Source organism: Prionailurus bengalensis, chromosome D3 (genome assembly GCF_016509475.1).
Source record: "Prionailurus bengalensis isolate Pbe53 chromosome D3, Fcat_Pben_1.1_paternal_pri, whole genome shotgun sequence".
Lineage (NCBI taxonomy): Eukaryota > Metazoa > Chordata > Mammalia > Carnivora > Felidae > Prionailurus > Prionailurus bengalensis.
Genome location: NC_057356.1, coordinates 11,134,448 through 11,159,860, shown reverse-complemented (window position 1 = coordinate 11,159,860; position 25,413 = coordinate 11,134,448). Strand labels below are relative to the sequence as shown.

The window sequence follows — 25,413 nt, the reverse complement described above, 5'->3', positions numbered from 1 at the left end:
GGTAGGGCAGCGGCTGCAAACTACAGCCCACTTCCAGCCTGCGGCCTGTTTCGCAAATAAAGCGTTTTTGGCACACGGCCGCGTCCATTTGTTCCCAGGGTACTTACGGCTGCATCCTCACACTGCAAAGGAGGAGCAGACTGGCTGCAACAGAGACCAGAACTATTTACGTGTCCCCGCTTGCAGAAGAAGTTCATGGGCCTTGGGGCTTGTGACATGGCTGCCCTTAATTTACCTAAAAGCCACGGGTGGCTAATTCCACCACGACTCCTCTTTTCTCGGGAGGGCTCCTTGCCGGGGAAAGGGTGTTCGTGATACCGTGCCTTCCAGAAGTTCCAGAAGCATCGCAGCCACACCCTCATCCCCCACCTCCAGCTGGAGTGCTCTGCTTAAGAACTCCAGCTTCCCCTGGAAAGGAAGGCCCATTGCTGTGCTCCCCATTTACTCCACTCATTCACTCACTCGCTCAGTTCCGCGTTGACCATCTAATGCTCAGGCCCTTACTCAGCACTGAGGACAAAGCAGTGAACACAAGAGAAGGCCCCTGCCCTCATGGAGCTGATATTTGAGGGGGGAGAGACAGATGACAGAAAGGAGAAAGTAAATACCAACGAAGTTGGGATGACAGCAAGCCCTACGGAGGAAATTAGAAAGGGTAACAATACACTCCTCAGGGGTGGGGAGGAGTGGAGCGATTTCAAGTACTGTGGTTGGAGAGAGTGTTTCCAAGGAGTCCGTGCTTTTGAGATGGGAAGAAGGAAGCCAGTCAGCCGAAGATGCGAGGAAAAAACATTCCAGGCACGGGGGCCCACAGGTGCAAAGGCCCTGAGGTAGGAGCATGGTCATAGTAGGCCACTGTGGCTAGAGGGCGGTCCCAGGTTGCAGAATGCTAGGAAACAAAGCTGGAGACGGGCCAGCAGGGCTCCTCGTGGGGCCTGGCAGGGAACCTGGCTTTTCATTCAACGTAAAGCAGGAAGTCTCTCAGAGGTTTAAGAAGAGAGGAGTGCAGCGGCCCGATTTACACCGTCAGACCTCTTCCGTGCTGTTGCACGAGGCATGCGTCATGGAAGGGCAAGGATGGAGGTAGGGGCAAGTGGGGCAGGGGCCTGGGTGGGGACAGAGACCGTAGGGATGGAGAGATGCAGGTGAATTGAGCCTATGTGATAAAGGGAGAGCCAGCCTAATTTGCTTCTGGAAGGCATGAGGGAAATTAAGGCCAGCGTGCACTCAGAGGGTGGCGTCGCCTCATGGTGGTGAGGCCCAGGAAGCCGGGAAAAGCAGGTGGGGGCTGGGGAGGGGGCACAGGGGGTTTGAGACACCTATTAGGACTCCCCGTGGGATGTCAAGCAGATAGATCTATGAGTTCGGAGCTCAGGGGCAAAGTCTGGGCCGAGATATAAATTTGGAAGTCATCAGCATACAGATGATATTTAAAGCCTGCGACAGTTCACCACCACCCCCCTTCCATAACTTAATCATTCACAGGACGGCACATTTTCAAAAGACCGGGGACCAGGAGAGCCCGTTATCCCCACGCCAGCCCTTGCAAATAGGCCTTCTTGATCTTGGCCGTGAAAACATAATCATCAGGCTTTAAAAACCGCAGTCGGGAAAGTTCAAGCAAGTATGTGAAGTCACAGAATTTATTATTCAAAATATCCCTTTGCTGTGTGGCTCTTTCCAGCTCCCCAGAGACCGAGGGTTCCCGTAAGCTCCCCTGGCCTCCTTTTCCTTCCTCCATTCGGGTGCCTCTCGTTCCCTCCCCAAGGCTTCACTTCCACGGCCCTTTCTCCAGAGGCATCGAAGGCCCGTCCCGGTCGCCCCAGAGGGAAGGCCGCCGCTCCCAATTCCGCCTCTCGGAAGCACATGGCGTTCCGTGGCCAGCGTGGCGTGTTTTATTCTTGCGCCGGCTCCCAGCCATGGCAGGGTGGGTGGCACCAGGAGAGAAGGCGAAATCAGCCGGGGCCCCAGCTCTTCGGACACACGCCCCCAGCCATCCCAGCTGGCGCACACCGAGAATCTAGAGAAGCGGGAGCTGGTTGGCCAGGTGGCTCGAAGGGGCGACTGCCCGCAAGGGTGCAAGTGACAGTGGGGGGCGGGGAGGGGGATCAACGTTCAGCAAGCCGAAAGCTTCTCCCTGCGGAGGTGCTGGGGAGGCTGGAGGGGCCCGGAGCGGGCGTCTGTAGGTCACCTCTTCCTCCTCCGCCCCTTCCCTCCTTCCTTGCCCCACGCCCCGAGCCTCTTTGCGCGGTGTTTTGGAAATATTTCCAAGTGCTTCAGCAATATCCTGCACACTCTCTTTCCCTTCCCCCGGGAGAGGCTGTCCGTGCGGGGAAGGTACTTGCTCCCAATCCAGCTAAATTGTTATTGACTTGTGTTCTCTGCGCTCCGCAAACATTTCACTCAGCCGTCGCCAGCGAGGCCAGGAATCCCTGCTAGGGCTAACGGGGAAACCAGCTGTGCCGGGCCATTTCTCCTGCTCTTCCTCATCGATCACAGAATTAAACTGACAGAAGGAGAATTTCAGAGCGACTTGGGAGGGGAAGGAGCCGGGCCCGGATTGGACAGGGGTTCAGGGACCTGGGGACCGGAGTGCTGGAAATAGGGGCAGGAGGAGGGTGGACAGCCCTCCAGGGTTGTGGCTGGCGGCAGGGGGTGGCCGATTTTGTTTCTGAATTGTAGGTTGGCCCAGGCCAGAGAAACCCAAGACGAACAGACAGACGGGGAGGTTTTTGTTACGGCTGTGCGGCCACAAATAAAGCTGACAGGGTTCTGGAGACCGAGAGGGGAGAGACAGTAAGTCAGAGGCCACACAGGTGAGGCAGCCCCGGACCTCCGCCACAGATCTGTCCGTAAAATATGGACAGGTGGGGTTTGTGTCTTTGTTTTTGTTTTTTCAACGAATTACTGCTATTTTGCTATCAGAAGATTGGACCTGAAGATCGAGATCCTGGCCTCTGGAAAGATCGGGTGTGACCACCCCGGGTCTGCGTGCCCATAGACAGCTGGGCCGAGTTGCCACAGTCCGCGGCCCTCCCTATAGTCCCCCCGCCATTCCTGCCTGGCCACTTAAGGTGCCAGGTGCGGACTCCCTTCCGCCCTGGCCCCCTGAGGAGACGATAACACTTCCTCCCTTCCGGTCTCTACTCCCAGCCCAGGGCTGCGCCAAGAGGAAGGGACAGGAGGCTAATGCCCATCAAACTGCTGGAAATGGGAAGATCCCTCCAGGCCTGAGACGGGGGCAGACGATGACCTCCAACTAGTCCCCTTTCTCTTCCTTTGTTCCAGTGGCAGGAGTCACCCTCGCCTGGCCACTCCCGGGCCTCCCCAGCCTGCGCTGGCCTCCCCAGCCTCCGTAACTAATGCAAACACATGCAGGCCTGGGCCCGAAAGCCCCCGGGCTTGGCCTGGCCCCCCCAGCCCTACCCCGGGCTAAATCCACAATAATCCAGGCCTTGTGCGTGGGCCACCCACCAGGCTGCACGCTTCACAGCGAGCCGGAACCCCGAGTACCGAGGTGATTCGTAAGGGCCGTGACCAGCAGTCTCGATAACCAGCACCCTTCCCAGGCCGTTCACATCACAACCTCTGGGGGTGGGGTCGCGTCTGGAGTGGATTCTAGATCATTCTCTCCGGCAGCTGGGTCGAGAACCACTGGCCTCATGCAGGCTGCTGCTGCAGGTGGGTGGGGGCTGTGGGGGCCCCGTCTGTTTCTCGCCTTCCCTGTCGTGAGCTCTTCCCTAAGGAGGGCTGTGCCAGCCTCTCCACTGCAGGGCGGCCACTGAGCCACAGGCCCCTAGGCACCACTGGTGTGATGGGGCGAGGGGACAGTATGGTCGGGTGACTTCCCTAGAGCCATCGCTTGCCCATCTGACAAACGGTACAATAATACGCAGCTCGTGGGATTTCTCCCACCGCTCGCTCACCCAGCCTGCCGCCCAGAGCCTGCAGGTGCTTGGGAGCCGTCCTGCCCTTCCCTGCAGACCCGTCCTGCCCTTCCCTGCAGAGCTCCGACGATGTGAGGCCCAAGGAGTACAGAGATCCTCGGTCTCGCAGCCCACAGCTCACTCTCAGGTGCCTGGGCTCTGCCCACCCTGGAGCTCCGACGCGGCCACCGTGGCTGATGGTTCAGAGTATCCTTGAGAGTTGTCTTCACGGCTGATCCGCAGCGCCAGGCCTGGCACACGGTATTTTAGGTGGGGACACAGGTCAGCCAATTCCCAGAAAAACTGGAAATGGAGATTCTCGTGGAGCACCCCTCCCCCCCACTTTTTCGTATGTTAGTCACTAGCTGTTTAAGTCTTTGAATCACGTCCGCAACTTCAGATGCTCTGCGGGGGCCTGAGGCTCCCTCCCGTTTGGTCACCTGTGGACATGGTGTCCTGGCATGGGTTCCCCAGAAGCCGACCCGGAGACGTGGGTTTAGGTCCAGAGCAGATCACGGAGGAGGTGAGGGATGGGGAGGAAGGGAGGGAACCCGTCCAGGGGCCGCAGTGAGCCAGCAGTGGCCAGATCGGCGTGGAACACCTCAGTCAGAGCTGTCCCCCAGGAGTCGAGGGAGCTGGGACACGTGTCCCCCAAGTCCCCATTAACACACCTCGCCGGTGGAGGGTTTCTCTGGAGGCTTATGCCCCCCAACACTCCCAGCCTGTCCCGGGCCAGGGTTGCACATTCCCCCGTGGCCACAGAAAGCCACTAACGTGTACGTCGCAGAGCCACCCGCTAATGCTGTGGGTGGCCACCGTGGGTGGGACACCCACGGTGGCCACTGCATTTGTCCGGGGCTGGTAGTGCTGCCCCCATTTTCAAGTGGAGGGAAGCGGCCTGCCTGCCTTCGTTAATGCCCAGCGACCGCGTCCACCGATGAGCCATAAGACCAGCCAACCTCTCCTGGGCGCTCACGCCGTGCCAGGTGCTGCCGTAAAGACTTCAGCACATTGGCCCGTCTAAGACCCCTAGGCTCTGCCCGAGCAGGGTACTGTTCAGCCGGTGCAGGGACCCAGCACAGAGAGGTGAGGCTCCCTGCCCCAGGCGGCCCAGCCAGGGGTGGCGGGCTCGGATCCCGGCAGCCTGGCTCCGGCCTCCCCCGGCTGCCGTCACCTGCTCCTCTCCGGTCCCTTTCAGAATTCCCTTCTGCCCCGCTCCGCTCGCCCTTCCTTAGCGCTCTGCCTCTGGAACAAAACCCCACGAAGCGCTTTCTCTTGTCCTCCCGGCAGTACAACCCCCCCCCCCCCCCCCGCCCACCCGCTCGCGCCTCTCTGTCTCTGCCTGCCTGTGCCTTCCACGCAGGGCGACAGCGCCAGCCAGGGACGGGAGAGAGACGCGGGCTGGCATTCTGTCAAGGAATTAATTGAAAAATAAAATCATTAGATGGGAACTCCAGAAATGCAAAATGGTGGTTGGAGGAGGGGGGGGCGGGGAGGGGGGCAGGACTGGGGGGTTGTTGGGGGACGGCTGAGTTTTTTGTCAAGTTAATTTCTCGGGTATTGATGTTTGGTGACATTCTCTTGTTTATCTTCGGGTGCAGCTGTAATGCTGAAAGAAAATGCACAGCTTGTTTTGTTTATTTATTTTACACCTTTCTCCGGTTCTGCATTATGTTTGTTTGGTGAAAACCCACTGAGGCTTTTGATGTCGGGGAAGTGGGATTTCAGCAGCTGTTCCCGGCAAGCAGGGTGCTCCGCGTGCAGGCAGGGCCGGCGGGGGGTCGCTGGGTGTCGTTTGGTGGGAACCGGCGTCCTCTCGCGGTGGGGGGGGGGGGGGGGTGCTCGGGGGCTGACCTGAGCCAGATGCACCAGGGCCCACGAGAGCAGTCGTGGCCCCCGAGCACCGTGCGGGGCTTCGCGCACAGACTCGCTAATGCGCACAGCCGCCCCGCGAGACGGGTTCCGTTCTCATCCCCCGTGGGCGGGCGAGGAAGCCGAGACCCGGAGAGCTGAGGTGACTTACCCGAGGTCACCGGGCCATTAGGCGGCAGAGCCGGGCCCTCCGGTCACGTGACCTCCAAGGCCGTGGAGTTAGCCAGTCGCCGACCCGCTTTGTACGCCCCTCCCTCGCCCCGCTGGGGTCGGCGGATCCCCTGGGCCGTTTTCCAACGTGGGGTGGGGAGTGGATACTGTACCTGCCGCATCATCCCATGCGTTTGCCTAACAGCTCTCCGTGGACCGCCCACCGTGTGCTGGCCGCCCGATGACGGCCCCCGCCCCGTCGGCGCCCACTGGCCTAATGGCAAAGCGAGACGTTAAATCAGCACGTGTGACGTGAGTTTCGGTAGCAGAGATGTCGGTCTCCACGCCATCGGCTGGGTTCTAGCCAGGCACCGATCGATCGCTGCTCTTCCCTCCGTCAGTCCTGCCCACGACCCCGTGAGGTCGATGTTGGTAGTGCCCCCCCCCCCCCCGTCACCGGTAGGGAGACTGTGGCACAGACGGTGTCCACGCGTGCGTCCCTGAGCGTGCAAGGAAGCGTTGAGGGCACGGAGGGGTGCCCTGAGAGGCTTGCGCAGGAAGGGGGTAGCCTGCACCCGCTCCTTACCTCGGAGCCTTCGGGTCAGCAGAGGTGGCTCTAGAGAGACCGGGAGCAGTGGGGAACTGCCCTGCCCGCCCCCCCCAATTCTGTACACGAGGGCGTGAACCTCAGGGTACGTGCCCTGCCCGAGGGCACACAACGGGGGACGTGCCAAAGCCAGTGCGTGTGATCCTAGAGCCGGACGTGGTAACCGCGGGCCCCGTGTCGGTGTCACGGGCTCCCGTGCGACCTTGGCGGGGGCCCCCCCACCCCGAGGCAGGGCCCCCGAGACTCCACCGCCTGTGTGCGTTCCTCTGCCGGCCGCGTCCCCCGCCCTCTGGGCCTCGGTTTCCCCGGCCAGATGCCATCTCGCCCCCACCCGCCCCCGTTATGTTGTATTGCTGTCCCGACAACATCAGTGCGGTTTTTCAGAGACGACCCACCTCGGTGCCCTGGGACTCGATCGTTCATTTGCTCGTTCGTTCGTTCGTTCGTTCGTTCTTACGTTCAGCACGTGATCGCAGAGCACCTACTCTGTGCTGGGCACTGGGGACAAGGCAGACCGGCTCCCGGAGCTCGAAGCTGGGGCCAGGGCAGGCCTGAGGCCGGTCAGACGGCAGAGGCCCCCCGAGCTGCCACTCTGTGCTGAGAGGTGCAGGAGTGGCAGTAGTCTATCATGTGGCCATTTGGCCACCTGTCCCAGGACGGGGAGCTGAGGCTCCGAGGGGTGAGAGCCCCGCTGCCGGGGAGGGGAAACATAGGATCAGAGGCCAGTGCTGGGTGCCGTGGGTTCTTTTCATCTGTTACCGCTGCGTCACAGATGCTTGGCTCTTAGACGCTCGTCAAGTGGCCGCAGGGGAGGAGAGGGTCTCTGGGCCCAGGTGACTCCAAGGAAGGCGCAGGGTGACCGAGGGCAGGGCCGGCATTCCGGGCAAAGGCGTAGAAGAACTGGTTTGCTCCCCAGCAGACTGAGCGTGCCTGGTGTCCGGGAGGCCGGCTGAGCTTGGGAGGGGCCCGCTGGCTCAGGGGGTGGGAGAGGCCATGAAGCCGTGAGCACAGCCGCTAGCCGGTGGTGAGACTAGCACAGTGGCGGGAGAGGGCCGGAGCTGGGAGTCAGCACCGGCCATGCTTACGTTGTCGCCTCCTCCAGGAAGCCGCCCTGATAGCCCACACTGGAGCAGGGCCTCCCCGTCCCGGCACTAATCCCGCCCTGGGTTGTAGCTGTCTGGCTCCGTCGCGATCTCCCCTCCGTGGGCCAGGGACACACTGGACGGGGCCTGTCCCGTTCACTCCCACGCCCGGCCCAGGGCAGCGCTGCCCCGGTCTGTGTTGTCAGGGGACCAAAACGTGAATGAAGGTGGTTCAAGGCCACTTTCGGTTCCCGACCCTGCTTGGGTTTGTCCTTCAGCAGCCTGCCCTCTTCGCCCTCATCTGTCCCTGCCACCCGTCCGTTTAGGCACTCAGCGAGTACTCTCCGAGCGTCCACTGTGTGTCCCACACTGTTGGAGGCACTGGGGGGCACAGAGTGATGGTGCAGACAAAACCCCAGCCTCCCAGAGGCAGCGTTCCTGTGAGAGAGGCAGAGAGCGAGCTGAACAGTAAAACACAGGGCTAAATGCCATGGTGGCAAGCGAACAGGGAGGTAGGGCAGGGGCACTGGGGGGGACTTGTGACTTCAGACAGCATCAGGGAGACCCCAGCCCCCAAGAGGTGAGGTTCCTCCTCCCCCCGGTGGCTTCCTGGGAGAAGAGGACTCCAGGCAGAGGGGACAGCAGGTGCAGAGTCCGGACATGGGAGAGGGGGGCGACGGGGGGTGCCAGGAACCGGGAAGGGGTCCCCCGGTGGCTGTCTCCGTGCGAGTGAGGGGGAGAGTGTGACTGCAAGTTCACAGAGGCGACAGGGACCACTCGGGTGGCTTAGAGGCTGTCCTGACAGCTTTGCCCCAGGTGGGGTGGCACCACGGAGGGTTGAGACAAAGGAGCGACACGTTCTGACTCCCCTGGGAGCCTGGGCTGGGGAGGGAGGGCGGAGGAGGCTCCCGCCGTCCTGCGGACCAGAGACACGGCGACACGGTGGGGGGGACGGGTGGGGGGGGGGGCGCGTGGGGCGCAGAACTGGTTGAGAGCTTGAGCCATAGGACGCGTAGGCAGAAGCCTGCTCCCTTGGCCTGTGTCGGGCTGCGGCGAAGGCCAGAACGATCCCTGAAGGGGAGGACCGTGGCTCCACCGCCACGGCCGCCCCTCGGGAGCCCGACCGCCATCCCGGGAGCTCACACCCCCCGCTGTTAGTAGCGAGCAGGGGGCGTCAGTGACAGGCCCACAGGCCCTATTTTCCTGCCCTTCTATTTTCCGGCTCCCATTACCTGCCCACAAATTCAATTTCCAGAGGCCATTGTGCACCTCCGGAGCCTGGCGATTATAAGGAAACCGAGAGCGTCAAGGAGGCAGCGGGGAGAAGAAGCGTGTGTCTGAGCCCGGGGGCTGCCGCCCCTACCCCCAGCCCGTCCTGCCCCCTCTCCCTTTCCATGACTAACAATGACGGATACAGCTGCCAGGCCTGGGGGCTCCTGCGGCAGTGGGGGGTGGGGGGTGGCAGGCAGCCTCCCACCACTTCCTCAAGCCTCGCTCGGTCCCTCCTTCCCGCTCAACATGCTCATCCCCTCACTGGGCAAACATCAATGAGCACACACCGAGTTCCAGGCTGTGTGCTGAGCCAGGGGACATAGCGACCCACAGGACAGCTCTGTTCCCAGACAAAGAAACGTGCGCCGTGGTGTCGGTGGTGAGAAGGGTCACGCGGCAGGGCTGGGGGTCCTCTGAGAAGGGGGCTTGGGAGCTGGGGCTTGAACACAGGCGACCTGGGTCGTGCGGGGGCAGGGGTCTCCCGGAGGGCCCAGCTCGAGTAACGCCACCCAGGGGACGCAAGAGTTCCCGCTCCCTGCTGGGCAAAGCCGTGGGAGCTCTGAGACCCCCGGGGGGAGCACCTGTTCTAGAAGGATCCCTCGGGCTGCTGTGGGCAGGGCAGACCCCGCGGTGTGGGGCGGCGGGAACAGGGATTCAGGTGAAAGTGCTTGGATCAGGCAGGTAGCCGTGGAGAGGATCAGAGGGGTCGGTGCCCCCGGTCACCTGGGGAGGAACACGGTGAAGAAATAGGCTCAGGAACGCCAAGTCACTGACCCAGAACATTCTACAAGAGGCCCAGGACTCTTCGCGTCTGGGCCAAGGGCCAGACCGGGCTCTGCAGACCCGGAGGCGAAGGGTTTGTCCCCGCAGAAGACTTCGCGGAGGAGGCGTCCGCAGCCGCCTCTGAAGGAGCCCACATTCTCCTTCCTTGACTGAGGCTGACCGTTAGCGAGTGGTTAGACCGGAAGAGGGACTGCCAGCAGGCCCGGCCTGAGCCCAGTCTTCCCCCTCCCCACCACCCCGTCCCTCCCAGGAGGGCCAAGGGACCAGCTCACCTTCCCCAAGCCGCCCTCAGTCTCCCTGGCATTCTCTGGCCAGCACCGGAGACTCCCGTGAAAAGTGGGAAGGCTGTGGCTGTGGTGTTGCTTGGGTTCGAGTCCTGCCTCCACCCCTTGTCTGAGGGACCTGAGACTCACCTGCCAGCGGTTCTGTCCCCTCACCTGCAAGAGGCAATAATAACACCTGCCTGTGGGCTTGTTAAGAGGAGTGGAGCTGAGGCACCCAGTGGGCGCTCAGTAGCGTCTGAGGCCCAGGGGGAATAGGTATTGCTGAGCCCGCCGTCCCGTTGTTCATGCTGTGCACCTGCACCCCCTTCCCCTGTCGTCACAGAAACCTCCTCTGTGTCCTTCAAAGCCCAAGTCAGAACGCCCCTCCTCTCTAAAGCTGCCTCTCGCTGTTCTGCCCTCCACGCCTCCTCTGCCGTCTTTGAGCATGATTCCACCCGACATTAATTGAGCACCTGCTGGATGCCAGCCGCCTCCCCTGCCATTAGGAGCCTGCAGTCTCCAAGAAAGCCTGCGCGGCTTCTGCTTGTTTCCCCAGCGATTGCCCTCACTTGACCCATCCTCTCCGAAGGTTTCCTGCTCCCTGCAAGCCGGACAGAGATCCGCTCACCTCGGAGCTGCTGGGAGGGGGCCTTCTCTTCTCCCTTCCCTTCTCTTCCCCTCCCTTCTCCTCTGCGGGTGGGAGACAGGGAGGGGGGTGGCGGGCAGAACAGGGGAGTGGCTGGGGTTGGGGGGAAGGCAGCCCCGTGGTGAAGCGGGAGACTAACCCTCACTGTTTCTCTCTCCCGTGTTTTCCGTTCCCCGTTGGCTTCCCGTCCCTCGTGCCCCCTCCCTCTCCGTGCCTTCTCTCCCCTCTCGCCTCCCCGCCCTCCATTTTGCTCACCCCTTTCCCTCTCCCTTCCTGCCGGCTCTCTCTTCCCACCTCCCAACCCTCTCGGTTGTTCTTTCCTCCTCTCTTGCCATCTGGGCTCCCACAGAGCCCCCGAAGAAAAAGCGGTCTGTGATGTTGGACGAGATCCTGGAGCAGCTGGAAGACAGTGAAAATGACAGTGAGGAGCAAACCCTTCAGCTGCGAGCTGGCACCGAGAGGGTACGTGGCTCCAGGGCCCTGGGGACTGGGGACAGCCGCTCCGGCTTCTGTGCTCCTGCCACATGGGCTGGGGAGGGGGCGGGCAGCACTGCGCGGGTGGGCGGGGAAAGAGAGCCCCCACCCTGCCCCGGCCCAAGGTCAGAGGGGACAGTGGCCTCAGGCCGCTGCCAGGGCAGCCTGGGCCCCAGTCGGCCTCCAGGGTGACCGGTTCCAGCGGCCACTGTGTGCCCACTCTATGCCCGGCACCCAAGGGCCGCGGGCAGGCGAGGCGCGGCCGCGTTAGGGAGCCTCTTGTGCCAGCACAGGACCCGGGAGCAGCAAAAACGAACCGCCCCCCACCAAGCCTGGCAGTCCGCTGCTCCCAGACGGGGAGACAGGGCCCCACCTTGCTGGTTGGAGGGTCGGGGCACAGAGGGACTCGGGGGGGTCGCTCCGGGGCGCACGGCTGCAGGGGAACGAGTGTGGCACCGGGGGTGAGGGCAGCTCCCTGCAGCCGGGCCGTCTGGGCACGAGGCCCCCACTCCATGCTGCAGAGGCTGGGGACCCCGGCCCAGTTACCTAACCTCCCTGGTCCCAACCTCTGCCTTGAAAACGGGTTCCCGCCTCGTACAGGTTTCGTGAGAAAAAAATGCCGCCTTAATCCACGAAGAACCCCCCGGGCGCGGGGCTGAGCACGTGAGACCAGCCCAGAAACTCCTGTTCTCGCCTTCCCCTGCGGGGCTGTCAGCGGGGGGTTCCCACCCACGGCCCTCCGCGGGAGTGCTCCCGGCTGGGGACTTGGCCTCCGTCCTGCTCCAAGGTCACCTGGGACCGCCAGCGACCGAGCACAGGGCTGGGGAGCCTCTGAGCTGCTCACAAAGCCCAGCCACCAGCCTCACCAGTTGCGCCTAAGCCGTGTCTCTGATGGCGATCGCCCTCCGCGCACAGGCAGGGGACCCCGTGAGACGCGCCCCGGCCCCGGCAGGCGGTGTCGAAAGGTTTATCCCGGGCTTGGGGCGCCCGTGCACACACACCTGCTCCAGCCTGGAAATAAGGCCTCCCCCATGGGGAGGAAAGAGCCACAGCTGGTCTGCTCTGGGTCTGAATCCCAGCCTCGCCCTCCTCAGCCCCCGCCGCAGACCAGGGAGGTCCCTTCTGACCCCTGGCTTCCCTTTCTGTACGAGGGAGGTGACATTGTGCCAGCCTGGTGTTTGACTGCCCCCGTCAACCCAAGTAAAGCCCAGAGAAAATGCCCATCAGCACTTCTGTTCTTAATTTGGGACCTCTGGCCAGGGCTCCAGGTGCGTGTCCAGGAACCTTCCGACTTTGCAGAAAACCGGGTCTGTGCGTTTCTGGAGGCGGGAGGTTCCCATCTCCATCCGCTTGCCTGAGCCGTCTGGAACCCCAGCGAAGCTCCACGGCGCTGGTCGTTCTGTAAGGCTCAGCCCGTGGGGCAGGTGCCCGGCCCTGGGAGACAACGGAGGCAAAAGGCACAAACCCCGAGTGGCTTGGTCGCCAGCCTTTATGCCGGAGTGTCCCGCAGAGAGCAGGTGCGGCCACAGTGTGCAGGTGGGGCTATACGGCAGGGTCAGTGTTAAGCCTCACCCCGGCCAGGCCCTCGGGTGGCCAGTCCCCCCGGGTGCCGTGGGTCTTGGGGGTGACGGGCCCGCCCCATTCCCCCGCCACTGCCTGTCCGTTGAGCGGCACGTGGGTCCCCCTGGTGGAACACACGATTTGTGCTCCCACTGCCAGAGCCAGGCCGATGGTGGGGGGTAGTCCGTGTCACCAAATAGGAGGCCATCGGACCCCCTGGGCCTGGCCCACGGGAGGCGTCGCTGGCACAGACTTAAGTGACTCGGATGAAGGTACCAGAACGTCCCCAGGGCAGGACCGGCTAAGTCCTGCAGCCTGGGGCTGCATGCCGAGCATGGGCTATCATTCACACCAGCCTGGGACGCTGGGTCCCCTTCCCTCTCGCTGCCCTGCCTGGCCTCTCTGCCCCCCCCCACCCCACAGGGGCTCACTGTCTAGACAGGGAGCCACCACATAAGCAAATGAGAGCAGTCGATTCGGCTCCCCTGGAGATGGCGGGGGGCCCCATCACCCCTCCTTCATGCCACACCTGGCTCTCCAGGACATCCATGGCGGATGCCACCCTCATCTCCCCCCTTCCCCTTCCCCTTCCCCAGGGGCACTGCATTCTCCACAGGCAGCCAGGGGAGTCCAGCTGGATCCGTGAACCAGATCATACAAGTCATAGCTTAAAACCCGTCAGGGCCCGCCACACACTTGGAACGAAGTCACGTTCCTCGCCCGGTGAGAAGGCCCTGCCTCTTGTCCCTCACTTCCTGCATGCTGGCCTTTCCAGCATGCTCCCACCCCAGGGCCTTTGCACTTGCTCTTCCCCCTGCCCAGACACCCTTCCCCCGCATCTTTCCTGTCTCTCTTTATTTCCCTTTGAGATCTTAGTTTAAATTCTCCTTCCTCACTCAGAGATTGGTCCTGACTGCTTTATCCAAAGTGGCCACACTCCACCCGTGCCACGTGCGGACGTCCCTGTCTCGGACGTCCCTGTCCCTTTCAGTGGCACCAGTTAGTGCAGGGAACGGCCTGAGCCCTGTCCCTTCCCCATTGAAAATGACTGCAGCCCTGAGCAGTCAGGAGCTACTAACGCTGTGTAACTTATATTGGAACTGCCGTGTCTATTACGATTCTGGAAGGAGGCGGAGCATGGCCAGGTGACCGTCCAGCGAAGCTGGGTCAAGTTCGCCCGGCACGGGGGAGGGGCCGCCGGGAGTACCTGGGAGAAACGCATCCATCCAGAGTGTGCCGGGTGAACTGTGGGGACTCCTGACTGTGGGGCCCAGACATCCGGCAGACGGGCACTGTTGTCACCAGGAACATGGGGCACAGGGGAGCTTATGAGGAGGGTTTAGAAGTGACAGTGGGCCATCATTCGGTCCAGAGAAGAAATGCCAGGAATAAACCACGGAGGTGGCCGCTGAGGAAGGGGCGCGGCCCCGGCGAGCCTCCCGATGTATGTGCAGACTCACCCGTTTCTCAAGGGGGGTCTTTGACCCCCGGATGGTCAGGGGGAGCCAGGAAGAGGGCCGTGCTGGAGGCCGGACCGGAGCAGGCACCCGGAGAGGGGAGGTGATGTGGGGCCGGGGACCGCAGGGTCAGAGGGGGGTCCTGACCTCAAGGCCTGTGCAGACGGCCGTTAGCAGAGTCAGGAGCTAGAGCCCTGCCTGTGTGCCCCACGTCTACACACGACACACCCACCACACGCCTGCTGGGACTCCCGGGGCCCGAGCGCCGCAGGTCGTGTTTCCCAGCCTCCCCTGGCAACAGCCTGGCAGCAGGGTTTGGTCGGGGGCGGGCGCCTTCAGGCTCTGGGGGCTCATAGGAGAGAGAAGCCAGGGTATTCCTCCCAGTCCCTGGGGCCCTCCACGTGGAGGCATTGTCACCCGTTGGCCTCTGGCTCTGCCTGAAGTCCCCCTCGGTGGACCCGCCCTACAGGCACGGCAGGGAGGGGGCCCAGAGGGAAGCCGGGGTGGGAGGGCAGGAGTTGTGCAGGAGCCGTGGGGGGTCGGCAAGGGCATGAGGCCCCGGGGAACCCTCGAGGGTAGGACCAAGTGTTGGAATGTGGGGCCTGGCTCGGAGTGGGAGGCAGGGGTGCGGGGAGGGGCCGTAAAGACAGCTCTGGAGGGGGGAGGAGGGGCCCGGCTCCCTCCTGCGGGGGGAGGGTGGGAGTTAGACGGGGGTCTCCCAGAGGGGAGTGAGAGCAGGACCCACAGGCCCTGGTCCCAGGAAGGCCTGGGCGGGACCCCCGCTGCACCCCTGCCGCCGTGCAGCTGTCTCCTTCCACGTCCGTGCCTTTAAAACCGGTCGGAGAAGACTTCTTGCCTCGTGGAAGCGTTTTGAACATTGAAAGACCCCGGCTGGGGAACACTTAAGACCGTTGCATGCCGCAGGGGTGCTAGATAAGGGGTAGTTCTCACGACTGCTGTCCGAATTTCACAACGAGGGAAGCTTGGGGCACTCTGCCCACAAATGCCCAAGGATGCCAGGCCCCAGCGCGTGCCCGGCAGGCCTGCTGGGCCCACATCGGAGGCATGGGGCAGGATGGGGAGTCCATACGCGCGGGAAGGTGGCCCAGAGAGGGTGCCCTCTGCCCACAGGCCCCAAAGCGGGCCGAGCAAGCACATGGTTCAGCTGCTGGCACACAGCCAGACCCCAGATGAGCCAGTGGTTGCCTGGGTGTGCGGTTGGAAAACAGGTGGACCCCTCCCCAGGCCGTGGTATGGCTGGGTTTGCTCCTAACGCTTGTGATCCCGGGCCCACCCGCGGGCAGGGATGCCACTGTCACAGTAGAACCGGCCGTTCTGAGAGCCGGATTCGGGCCCCTGGGCCAGCACTCCTAGACTCGTCCACCCACTTGGCTGCGTAAGGAAAGGGTCCTGTCGGTGCCCACCCGGCAAAGGTCGCTGGGCAAGCCCTCAGGTCTGCCTCCCTCCCGGGAAACTTGAGCCGGCGTCTTCTGGCCGGTTTGCGCGCCGGTCAGGGGCACGCCGGTCAGGGGCTGGTGTAGAGGGTCACAGACCCGAGTGAACCCGGGATCCCACGGAAGCATCTGGACTCTGGGAGGGGGCCGGGCAGCCACCATCACTCCACATGGGGCGGGAAGGGGCACCAGCCAGAGGCAGAGCCTGCCACGGAGTCAGCCAGTACGCCTCACCTGTTCGTCCGTTCATTCATTCATTCATTCATTCATTCATCAGACACTTAGCAGGGGCCCCGTGTGCTGGGCACCCGGGATTCAAGGCCAGAACGGCCACATGAGCTTCTGTCTCCTGGGCTTGAAGACCCACGTGTCAGGCCGAGGACAGGTTCCAGCGGCCCTCGCCCGCCCGTGTTTCCTCCTCCTCCTTTGCTGCCTCCTCGGCTTGTCTTTTGTGGCCGGGCCGGTGTGCCTGTGCTCCGCGGCGTCTAGGAAGGATTAGCGCAAGCCGAGCATGCAGGCTTTGGTGAACAGCACCGAGCTCGGCTTCAACATCTAATTCAATTTGTTCTGCCGAGATTGAAATATGAAATGGTTGCCAGTCAAACGTTCAAAGGATGGGGAAGGGAGAGTGAACGCCTGCTGAAATTTAAATTTTAATGAAAATGACTTTAACCCTTTGGTGCACCTTGCAGAAATGGAACACGTTCTCCCCCTCCTGCGCGACAGCCGCTCCTGGGTCCCTCCCCCCCCGCCGCCCCCGCCCCACTTCTGTTTCCCCGGAGCCTCACTAAGACTAGGTGGCACGCTTTTTTTTTTTTTTTTCCGGAAATACTACTAATAAAAGATGAGAGGAATACTTGCTTCATAACATTCTCCCATATTGCCCCAGCCATTGAAACGGGCATCTTGCCAGCAGTGACTTGTGCAAGCCCAGCCCCCCCCCCCGACTCCGAAGGTCCAGCCACACCCAAATGTCACAGGTCGTCTGTGTTGTGGTTTCCTGTGTGTGCTCCCCCACCACCCCCCCCGGAGGGTAGGAGCCACGTTTTTGCACCCTGCTTCCCCTGCCTGGTGCGGGCAGGGGTGGGGGGTGGCGATAGTTGACGGACCGAATGCTCCCCACTTGAACCTCCCGGCAGCTGTGGGAGGTGGGTTCATGGTGGAAACAGAGCCTCGGAGAGGCAAGCGGCTTTCCCCAGGTGACACCATGCGGAGGGCTCATGCCCAGCGCCATGCCGCGCAGGAAGCGTGAGAGAGAGCCTCTCTCCCTCTCTCAGCCGTAGGGCGGTTGGCCACAGTGTCCCCAGTTTACAGGCGAGCCTGGGGCTCCGGAGGGAAGGCCCCCTGTGTGCTGGGTCTGGATCTCTAACTCAGGGCAGCTGCAACAAAAGGCATCCTGTCTTTTTCCCCCCGATCAGGCTTTTCCCATCCAGCACGTACTTGCCACGAATCCCTAGCGTGCTTTTCGGCGTGCGCGTGTTTGCAGTATCCTCAGATGCCATCAGTCCCGGGCACATGTGGCTCAGAAGGGCTGTGGCCAGCGCCAGGCGCCATCCTAGGGCCCCCCGGGCGGAGAGTGGGGGTGACAGAAGCAGCCCCGAGGCTCCCTGGAGGGTGGTCTGAGCCCTTGTCCTCATCCCCGGGAGCTAATAGAGCTGCGAAGCCGAAGCTGAGGTTTGAAAGTAAAACACCTTGCTGTGTGTGTCCAACGTGTTTGTGGAGCCTCCTGTGCACGAGGCCGGGCCGTGGGCACTGGGGACCAGGAGTGAGCTCGGCAGATGACGCTCCCGGTCCCGGGGAGCTGACGGCAGGAGGTGGGGAGCCAGGCAGCCAGCAGTCGGCTCCTTGTAGGGCCGCTGGGGCCGCCGTCTGTACAGGGTGTCCAGAAGGGCCGACGGGGGAGCTCCCTGAGGGCGAGGCATGTGGACGGAGCCCGGGGAGGGGGGAGGGCGTGACATGTGTTATCTAGGGGCAGGGGGGATGACTGAGACCCTCAGAGGAGGTGACAGGCGGCCAGGTCCTAGATGTGCTGAAGGTGCAGCCCATGGGACACACTCTGAGGTGTGCAAGGCCAAGGTTCAGGCCTGCACGGTGGGAAGAAAGAAGCGAGCATGTGCTGAGGCCGGTTGCTGCCGGAGCTGGCAGGGGGGACACCCGGAGTTGGGGGTTTAAATGCACATTACGCTGGAGATGACCATTAGCCGTCAGGTGGAGACAAAGAGCTTCTTGGCAGACATGTCTCAAGTTCACAGGAGAGGGCCGGACCAAAGGCATAATGGGAAACCATCTGCGTTTCTTGAAGAAATCTAAGAAGCAGTGTGGGGGACTCATGGGCCCCTGAAGGGAGAGCCAGTAAATCCTCGCTCGAAGCTGAGAACTTCCGAGTTCATTTTTAAGCCAGCCCTAGACCGCTCCAAACTCTCTTGGCCACAGGACCCTCTTGCCCAAACAAAAGTGTCCTGCGGAACCCCGGTGTAGAAAACAGAGCAGAACCACTCTGTTCAAAGTCGGGGTGTGAGGCCGGGCCCCCCCCCCACATAGTCGTCCTTTGCCTCGACACCCCAGCAGTGCAAAGAACCGAGGTAACACGAAAACAGGACTCAACAGAGCATCGCGTGCAGCCTGCAGCGGTTCACAAGATTCGGGGCAGACTCTTAACGTGTGTGTTTATTTTCACGTGTATGTTGCAAATACAAATGCACAGATAGCTCGTCGAACCTGTGATTTCACGGAGCTCCAGGAGGAGGTTAAAAAAAACAAAACAAAACAAAACTCTCTGTCTAAAGAGAATTATTAAGACCGTGAAGACAGTAACACGGAAGTGGTAACGAAGAGCCGTGAATGGTGGGAAGCGGGGGGGGGGGGGGGGGGGGGGGGGGGGCGGGTTAGCAAACTGCTGCCCGGGGGCCAGATCCCGCCCCTGCCTGTTTGCATAAAGTTTTATTGGCACACAGCCACGCCCGTGGGTTTACATACTGTCGTTGAATAATTGCAACAGAGGCAGTATCGCCTGCCAAGCCGAAAATATTCCCCGTCTGACCCTTCGCATCAAGGTTGCCGAGTCCCGATCGAAAGCCAGCCGCTGTCATTTTGCAGCCCAGAGAGGGCCAGTGGCTGCTCCAAGGCCACACCTGAGGGACTCCCCATCCCGTGCGCTGCCCGCTGCACCACGCGGCCCGGGCACAGACCAGAGCCGGGCCGTCTGGGCCCAGATCCCGGCTCTGCCCCTCACCCGCAGCATGACCTTGGGCCGGCTCCTTGGCCTCTCTCCGCCTCAGTGTCCTCACCTGTGACCCGAGAGCAACGGCGGAACCGACTCACTGGGGCCGTGACGGTTTCACGAGCACAGACACGCCGAGGGCTGAGACCGGCGCCCCCCACGCGCTGAGCGCTGCAGAAGAAATCACTGCCGTCACCCGTCCCCCCCAGCGTCAAGGAGAGTCCCCTGTGTCACCCCACCACCCACCACCCGGGAGGCCGAGCGCTCCGGCTCAGCGGCGAAACAAGAGGGGCTCTGCGATCTAATTAGAGCCTCGCCAGAAGCCAGGGCTCCGTCCCCTCCAGCTTCCTTAATAAACCCCACTTCCCCTTAATTGCAGCTTTCATGAAAACGATCCGCTGGGGCCTCAGCGCCCCGTCCTTGGGCTCAGGCCAACAGCAGGCATTTTTCTGCAGATTTCCGGGCGGCAGCTGCTTCTGCCTTCCCCAGGAGCTGTCAGGAGCCCTCCCGTCTCCCGGTCCCCGAGAAGATTCCAGGCGATGATATACCGCTGCCTCCTCTGATGCCCGCATGCCACCCTGCAGTGGGCAAAGCCCTCGCAGCCACCAGCTCGGCCGAGTCACAAGGCGGAGACTTGTCGCCTTCGTTGCACCAGTGGGGAAACTGAGGCTTGGGGAAGCGAAGTGGCGAGTATTCCCGGAAGGTGCCAGATGGAGGCAGGCCGCTTGCCAGGCGCGTGCCGTGGCGGCCGTGGCACCGTCTGGGCCGTCGTCTCGTCGTCCCCTTGGCTTTGTGGAAGAAGGGCGGAAGCTGGATACGCCGGGAGCCACGTGCACGGCAGCCGACATCACTGCTTCCGTTCACGGTTCTCAGGGCTGGGACGTGGCGCTGAACGGGTTGGGGCCAGAGCCCTTAACCCCCTCCGGCTTCCGGCGTGTCACTTCCCACTATGGCAGGACCAGGCTGCAGGACCGAGAGCCAGGGAGAGGCCAGCCCAGACAGCGTCCACAGCCCGGGCGGTCTCGCGGCGCTTCTGGCCGGAGCAGGGCCACGTGGGAGCCGGATGCTCCACGAAGGCGCGGCGTCCTCGTGCTCCAGGAGCAGGGGAGCGAGTGCAGGAAGCCCCTGCGATCTCAGACCCAAGCACCAGTTGTCAGCGCAGATCCCCAGAGAGACCCATGGGTGTCGCTTCCGCGTGAAGACGTGTTTGCAGCTGCCCCACTGGCCACAGCAAGTCACGTGACAGAGCCCTCAAGGGAGGGGACTCCCAAGAGGCATGGACGTGGGGTAGGGCAGCAGGTGGTGGAAAGTCGGGGCTTGGATGCAGTCCCTCCCCCCCACACCCTTCCTTGGGCACCGTCTACCACCTAGATGAGTGGGGCGGCCTCCCTCCTTTTCACCCCCATCCCGGCTCCGGGGCTCTCCCGGGGGGCCTCCGTGGGTTTGTCACTGCCCCACACTTCCCTCACTGCCTAGTCTGTCACCACCCAGATGCCCTTTCAGGGCAGGGACCTGGCCTTGTACCCAGTAGTGGCCAGCAGGAGAGGCACCTGCTGAGGATTCCCAGGGATCCAAGCCGGCCCTGGTCTGGCCTCTTGAACAGGCCGTTCAGAGTCTCTGTGGCCAAAACCAGGGAAATCCCGGTTGTGCAGGAGCCTGTCTTCTCACGTCGCCGGGGGACCCAGATGGCACTCACCAAACCCCCGGGTGAGTGGACCATCGAGTTCCTCCGCTCCTGCTGGAAGGTTCTGTGTTCCTTACCTTCCCTGCACGCTCTGGTCTAGCCTGCTTCGTCGTCACAGCCAGGCGGGCCACCAGCAGGTGCCCTCCAGCCAGGCAGCCTCAACCCTGATCCTCCTCAAAGCCCACCAGCCCCCTCCCCTCCGTGCAGGGCGCCCTCAGCGGGCCCGCGTTCCCTGGTTCCGCCTGCTCAGCTTGGCCCGGAGACAGTCCTCAGCCTCCCTTCAGAAGGTACCCCGGGGTTCTTGGGAGCCCGATCTGGTCCATTCTGGTTCCCAAGACTCCCGTCGTTCCGAACCCCACTTTCTCTGGAAGCGTTAGGATGCAGAAACTGGAGATTGGGAGTTAGCCTCGTTTCTCTGTGTCGCGGCTCCTCTGCCATCCCCAGCCTCCTGCTCTGGCCGCGTGGCCCCAAATCAGGAACATCAGCACCTCCCGCCTCTCCCCCCGGGTGGTGTGGCCCCGGTTCTGGGCGGACCGGAAAGCAGGTCCTCCTGGGTCCTGCTTGGAGCCCGTGCTTGGACTCGTTAGCATCCGAAAAGCGGTCCCAGCCCCATCCGTTCAGCCTCCACTCAGCAAAGCTGTTTCCAGAACGAGGGAGGAGAGGACTGTCGGCATTTTTACCTTCTCTGAGTTGACTGTCAAGTATTTACTTTCAACTGCGTCTTGCCTGGGAGTCTTGGCTTCTGGAGCGAAAGCCACTGGACCCTCCAGAGGAGGGTACTTGCCAGAAACCCAAGCCCTTGGGGGGTGAGAGGTGAAGGGCCCAGAAGCACAGGCTGGAGAATCACCCAGCCCGGATTCTGCTTTCCCGGTCTCGAACCTCTGCGTCTGCTTCCTCTGAAAATAGAAAAGACCGTCCCTCCCCGGGGGTCCCAGGGCCCCGGAGGGTGGGTGCCAAGCCGCAGCCCAAGGCCTGTTCCCTGGGAAACGCACTGCGGCTCTGCCCCCAGCTCCAGAAACGCCAGGTAGTCTGGGGTGCTTTGCAGTGTGTGTGCGGGGACTGTTGGGTGCACCGTGAGGACAGTAACGGGGGTCTCGTGCAGATGTGGGTGCTGGGAAGGGACTTCTGAGAAGTGGGGTCCCACCCGCAGGGGGGGCGGGAGGCAGCCAAGCAAAGGGGAAGAGGGGAGTGGGGCACGGCCTGTGCGAGGCTGCTGTGGTGGGGGCTTGGAGCCTGGCCGCCGGCCCCCTCCCACCCCAGCCCCCAGAACCCGTCCAGACTGGAAAGCCCCGCTGGCACCTTCCGGGCCCCGCCACCACTGTCGGAGGCGAGGGGCGGGGGGTGGACCTCTGTCAGCCAGGGGCCACTCCCAGGGCACTGTGCTGTCCCCGGCTGGGGGCCGCCGCCGCGTGTCAGGGCTGCTCAGGTCCCCGCGGCCCCCAAGGCGGGGAGTCACGTGACAGCCGGCTGAGGTTTCAGATGCATCCACTCATGAATATCAATCAGGCCTGGTAATTCACAGTAAGTGGGATCCAGATTGACTAATAAGGAAGGCTTTCACCCCAAACTGGGTCCGGGAAAGGAGAGTGGCAGCGGCAGGCAGGTGTGGGCGCGATGTGACCGGAATTGGAAAGCCTGACATTGGAGCCGCGGGCGGCAGGGTGGCCCGAGGCCCCTAGCGCTCTCGGGGAGCAGGCGTCCTGCACGGGCAGCAGCCAGCGCCCCCGGGGGTGCGGGGAGCAGGCTCTGGGGAAGCAGGGGGAGGCGAGGCCGCCCTTCAGGGATGCCACAGCCCACCTGCGTGTCGCCGGCATCCGGGGTGTGGGGCCCCCGCAGGTTCCCATCCATCCCGCTGGGTACTGGGCAGCCGTGGGGTCCAGCCGGCACCCCCAGCCGAGACAGGAGGCCAGGGGCAGCACGTCCCAGGGGGACCGCGGCCCTCCTGGTCCTGGAGAGCAGCACCCGGAGTCCCGGGTGGAGCCCAGTCCCCTTCTGAGCACTTGCGTGGGTACCCGTCTCCTGCGTGCGCCCCGCAGCCCGAGGTCGGGGAATCGGGGTTAAGGACAGCCACGGGAACAGGCCGCACTCCGGCGTGAGATCCAGCCGTACTCTTACAAGCTGTGTGACCCTGGGACCAAGTCACCTGGCCTTTCTGTGCCTCAGTCTCCTTTAAATGGGACGAGAGCACCCACCTCAGAGGACTCGCTAAGCTGTGGCCCCACTGCAGCGGGGCCTGTGGACCAAAAGGGATGTGTAAAGCCCCTGGCACACCGTGGACGTCGAGTGAGGGTCACCTCCCCCCCTCGGCCTCCCTCGTTCCGGTTTTCTCCACCGTCCTGATAAGAGGCCGTCATCATTGCTGCCCTAAGCACAGATGGCTCAGTTCACCCACCAGCCCGCTAGACGGGCACCGCTTCTGCCGTCCTGATCTGCAGTGAGGAAGCGGAAACTCAGAGAGGTTAGGTGCTTCGCCCGAGACCACACAGCCCCGCGGCCAAGCCGGAGTTGGCGTGTGCTCTTCACCTCTTCACCTCCAGACTGTGCGCCACGCAGCCTGCCTGCCAGGTCTCCGTCTGCCCGTCGTCGTCTCCCAAATGCGGACTCACGGCCCTGCGTCGACCGCAAAAGGCTCTGAGCCCGTTCCTGCTGCCCCTCTCCCTCGCGCACCAGGGGGAGCGTTTAGATTCTTAACGGGGCTTGTGGGGGCCTGTACGGTGCACCTGCCCCGCGTCCTTGCCTGGCCTGGTGAGCCGCCGTGGTGCCACGGCCCCCCTTGCTGGGACAGCCGAGTCCGCCCTCCCAGCCCATCCTCAGTCGGTGCAGAAGTAACACCAGTCCCCTGAGTCCCGGCAGGAACGGTGTTCTGTCTCCAGAGGGAAAGGCAGTTCTGTCGGGGACTGTGGTCAACCCGGACTCGGGGCTTGAGAAGTTCGGGGCCCACATTAGAAGCTCCTGCAGGCCTCCGGACACACCGTCGACAGATTCTCGGGGCTCCGCTCTGAGCCCTAGTGCCTCGGCCATCTTCCTTTGAGCGCTAAGTCCTCGGCCCCGGGGATTTCACGATAAAAAAGCTGAACGATCAGTTACGGAGTCCTCACCGCAGCCCAGCGACCCCTGCAACCTGCGGTTTCTCCCCATTCTGCAGTTGAGCAAATAGAGGCTCAGGGCTGTGCCCGGGACCCCCCCCCCCCCCACCGCCCCCCAAAGTCACTCAGCTCAGAAGAAAGAAGCCGGTCTGGTCTCCCTGCCTTTGAGCCCAGCGCATTTGTTCATTCACAAGACACGAGCACCTTCCCTGGGCCAGGCCCTGGGGTCCACGGGGAGGAGGGCAGACCCAGCCCCTGCCCTGCAGAGCCCACAGGCGAGGCAGGGGGCGGACGGGCCAGCCATGGCAGACAGAACACTGACGTGCCCGTGCGTCCTGGGAGCGAGAGGTTAGGTGCTTTGCCCTGGCGTCTGAGGGGACACAGGTGCGTGTCCCCGTGGTCGTGTGTGTGGACGGACGGGACAGCCGTGGACACGCGGCTCTGTGGTCATCGGGAGCTCAGCCTCAGCCCTGGGAGGGCAGTGTGGCAGTCGCCAGCGCTGCGTCTGTGCACCCGGCAGCGGCCAGGACACCTCCTCTAGGCCGTCCTCCCCAGCACACCGGCTCGTGCCCAGCGCCTCACACGTAGTAAGTGCTCAGTAAACAACAGCCACAGTGATGGTGGGTATGGCTCCTGCTCTCGTTGATCCTCCAGGAGAATCACACGCCCTCGTGGGGAATGGATGAGCCGCCTTGCCACCAACTGATGACCGTCGTTCGCGCCTTAAGGGCTCCGCCATGCCTCTGAGATGGAGGGGGGGGGGGGCGCGGCAGTGAGGGTTGGCCAGCGCGGCCCTCCACCTCCCCCGAAACGCCGCGGAGTTTCTCATTTTCCCCTTGAGCGGTTTCACCTGCAGCGAAGGCTGGCCGGCTGGAGACCCAGGCCCGGGGAGGGAGGCGGCTGAGGGGACCCAACACCGTGCCCTTCCCCCCCCCTCCACCACCGAATACCCAGAAAGAGCCCGAGGGAGAAAGTGAGTGAGAAATGCGAGCCCCGGACCCGGCGGGAGTCTTTACCAAATACCTAAATAGGCCCAGCATTTAGATCCCGCCCGGTTTGCATCTGGACGTTGGCAAACCGGGCAGCAGACTGCACGGAGACAACCTGTTCTGGCTCCTCGTCTTTGGAAGCAGAGGTTGGCCTTCGGTTCGTCTCCCTAAAGGGGGTCAGCCGCTTTCGCTGTGTAGGATCCTCGGACACGGCCCCCCGGAGTCCGATCATCTTTCACCGATAGGCGCTGTGTGCGTTAGAAATGCTTCTATGGAGAACTTCCCCGGAGCCGGATGCTTCTTACCAAAGGCCCTCCCTGACCGTGTGAGCGAGGGCTCGTGTGCAGAACCTAAGGCTCAGAGAGGTGTGGCGGCTTGTCCACGGTTGTGCGGTCCGGAAACAGCAGAGTGAGGCTTCGAGGCCCGGGGTCTGAATGCAAAGCCAACGCTTTCTGCAGAAGCCACCCCGACGGGCCGAGGCAGCGAGAGAGAAGACCCCGTCGTGCCCGTTCTCTCGGAAGCCTATCCGGCCTGGGCTCCAAGCAGCCACTGGCCCGCCTGGCCCCTCGCTCTAATTCAGTGCGGGCAGGTGGAATGAGGCCGTCTGGCGGCTGTAGGCCCAGCCCCGCAGGCCCTCCCGTGGCTGTTTCTCCCCCGTTAGGACTCGGGTCAGATCTGAGGCGCGGCCTTCCAGGCCGGGCCGCCCGGAGTCCCGTCTCGTGGGGCCTCAAAGCATCCAAGGCCTCAAGGGCCAAGGCCAAGCCCCACCGGACCCCTGCCCACCGTTGTCCGACCGTCTCCAGCCTCCGTGAGAATCCCCTCCGGCTCAGGGCTCATCCTTACGTGTCCTCTATTGTTATCTCCTGGTTTCTTCTCAGGTGTGACCTC

At 62.9% G+C, this 25,413-nt stretch overlaps 1 protein-coding gene across 3 annotated transcripts in view; it reads left to right on the top strand.

Annotated features, from left to right (window-relative positions):
* RBM19 (RNA binding motif protein 19) overlaps positions 1 to 25,413 on the top strand; it is a 151,017-nt gene that overhangs the window by 114,596 nt on the left and 11,008 nt on the right. For 2 of the 3 annotated variants that reach the window (XM_043557683.1, XM_043557681.1), the window contains exon 24: positions 10,951 to 11,063. In XM_043557683.1, the coding sequence (XP_043413618.1) occupies positions 10,951 to 11,063 (113 nt within the window). Of the gene's footprint in view, positions 1 to 10,950; positions 11,064 to 11,675; positions 12,297 to 25,413 lie in introns of those variants that run through there. The other variant, XM_043557682.1, reaches the window with a different exon arrangement.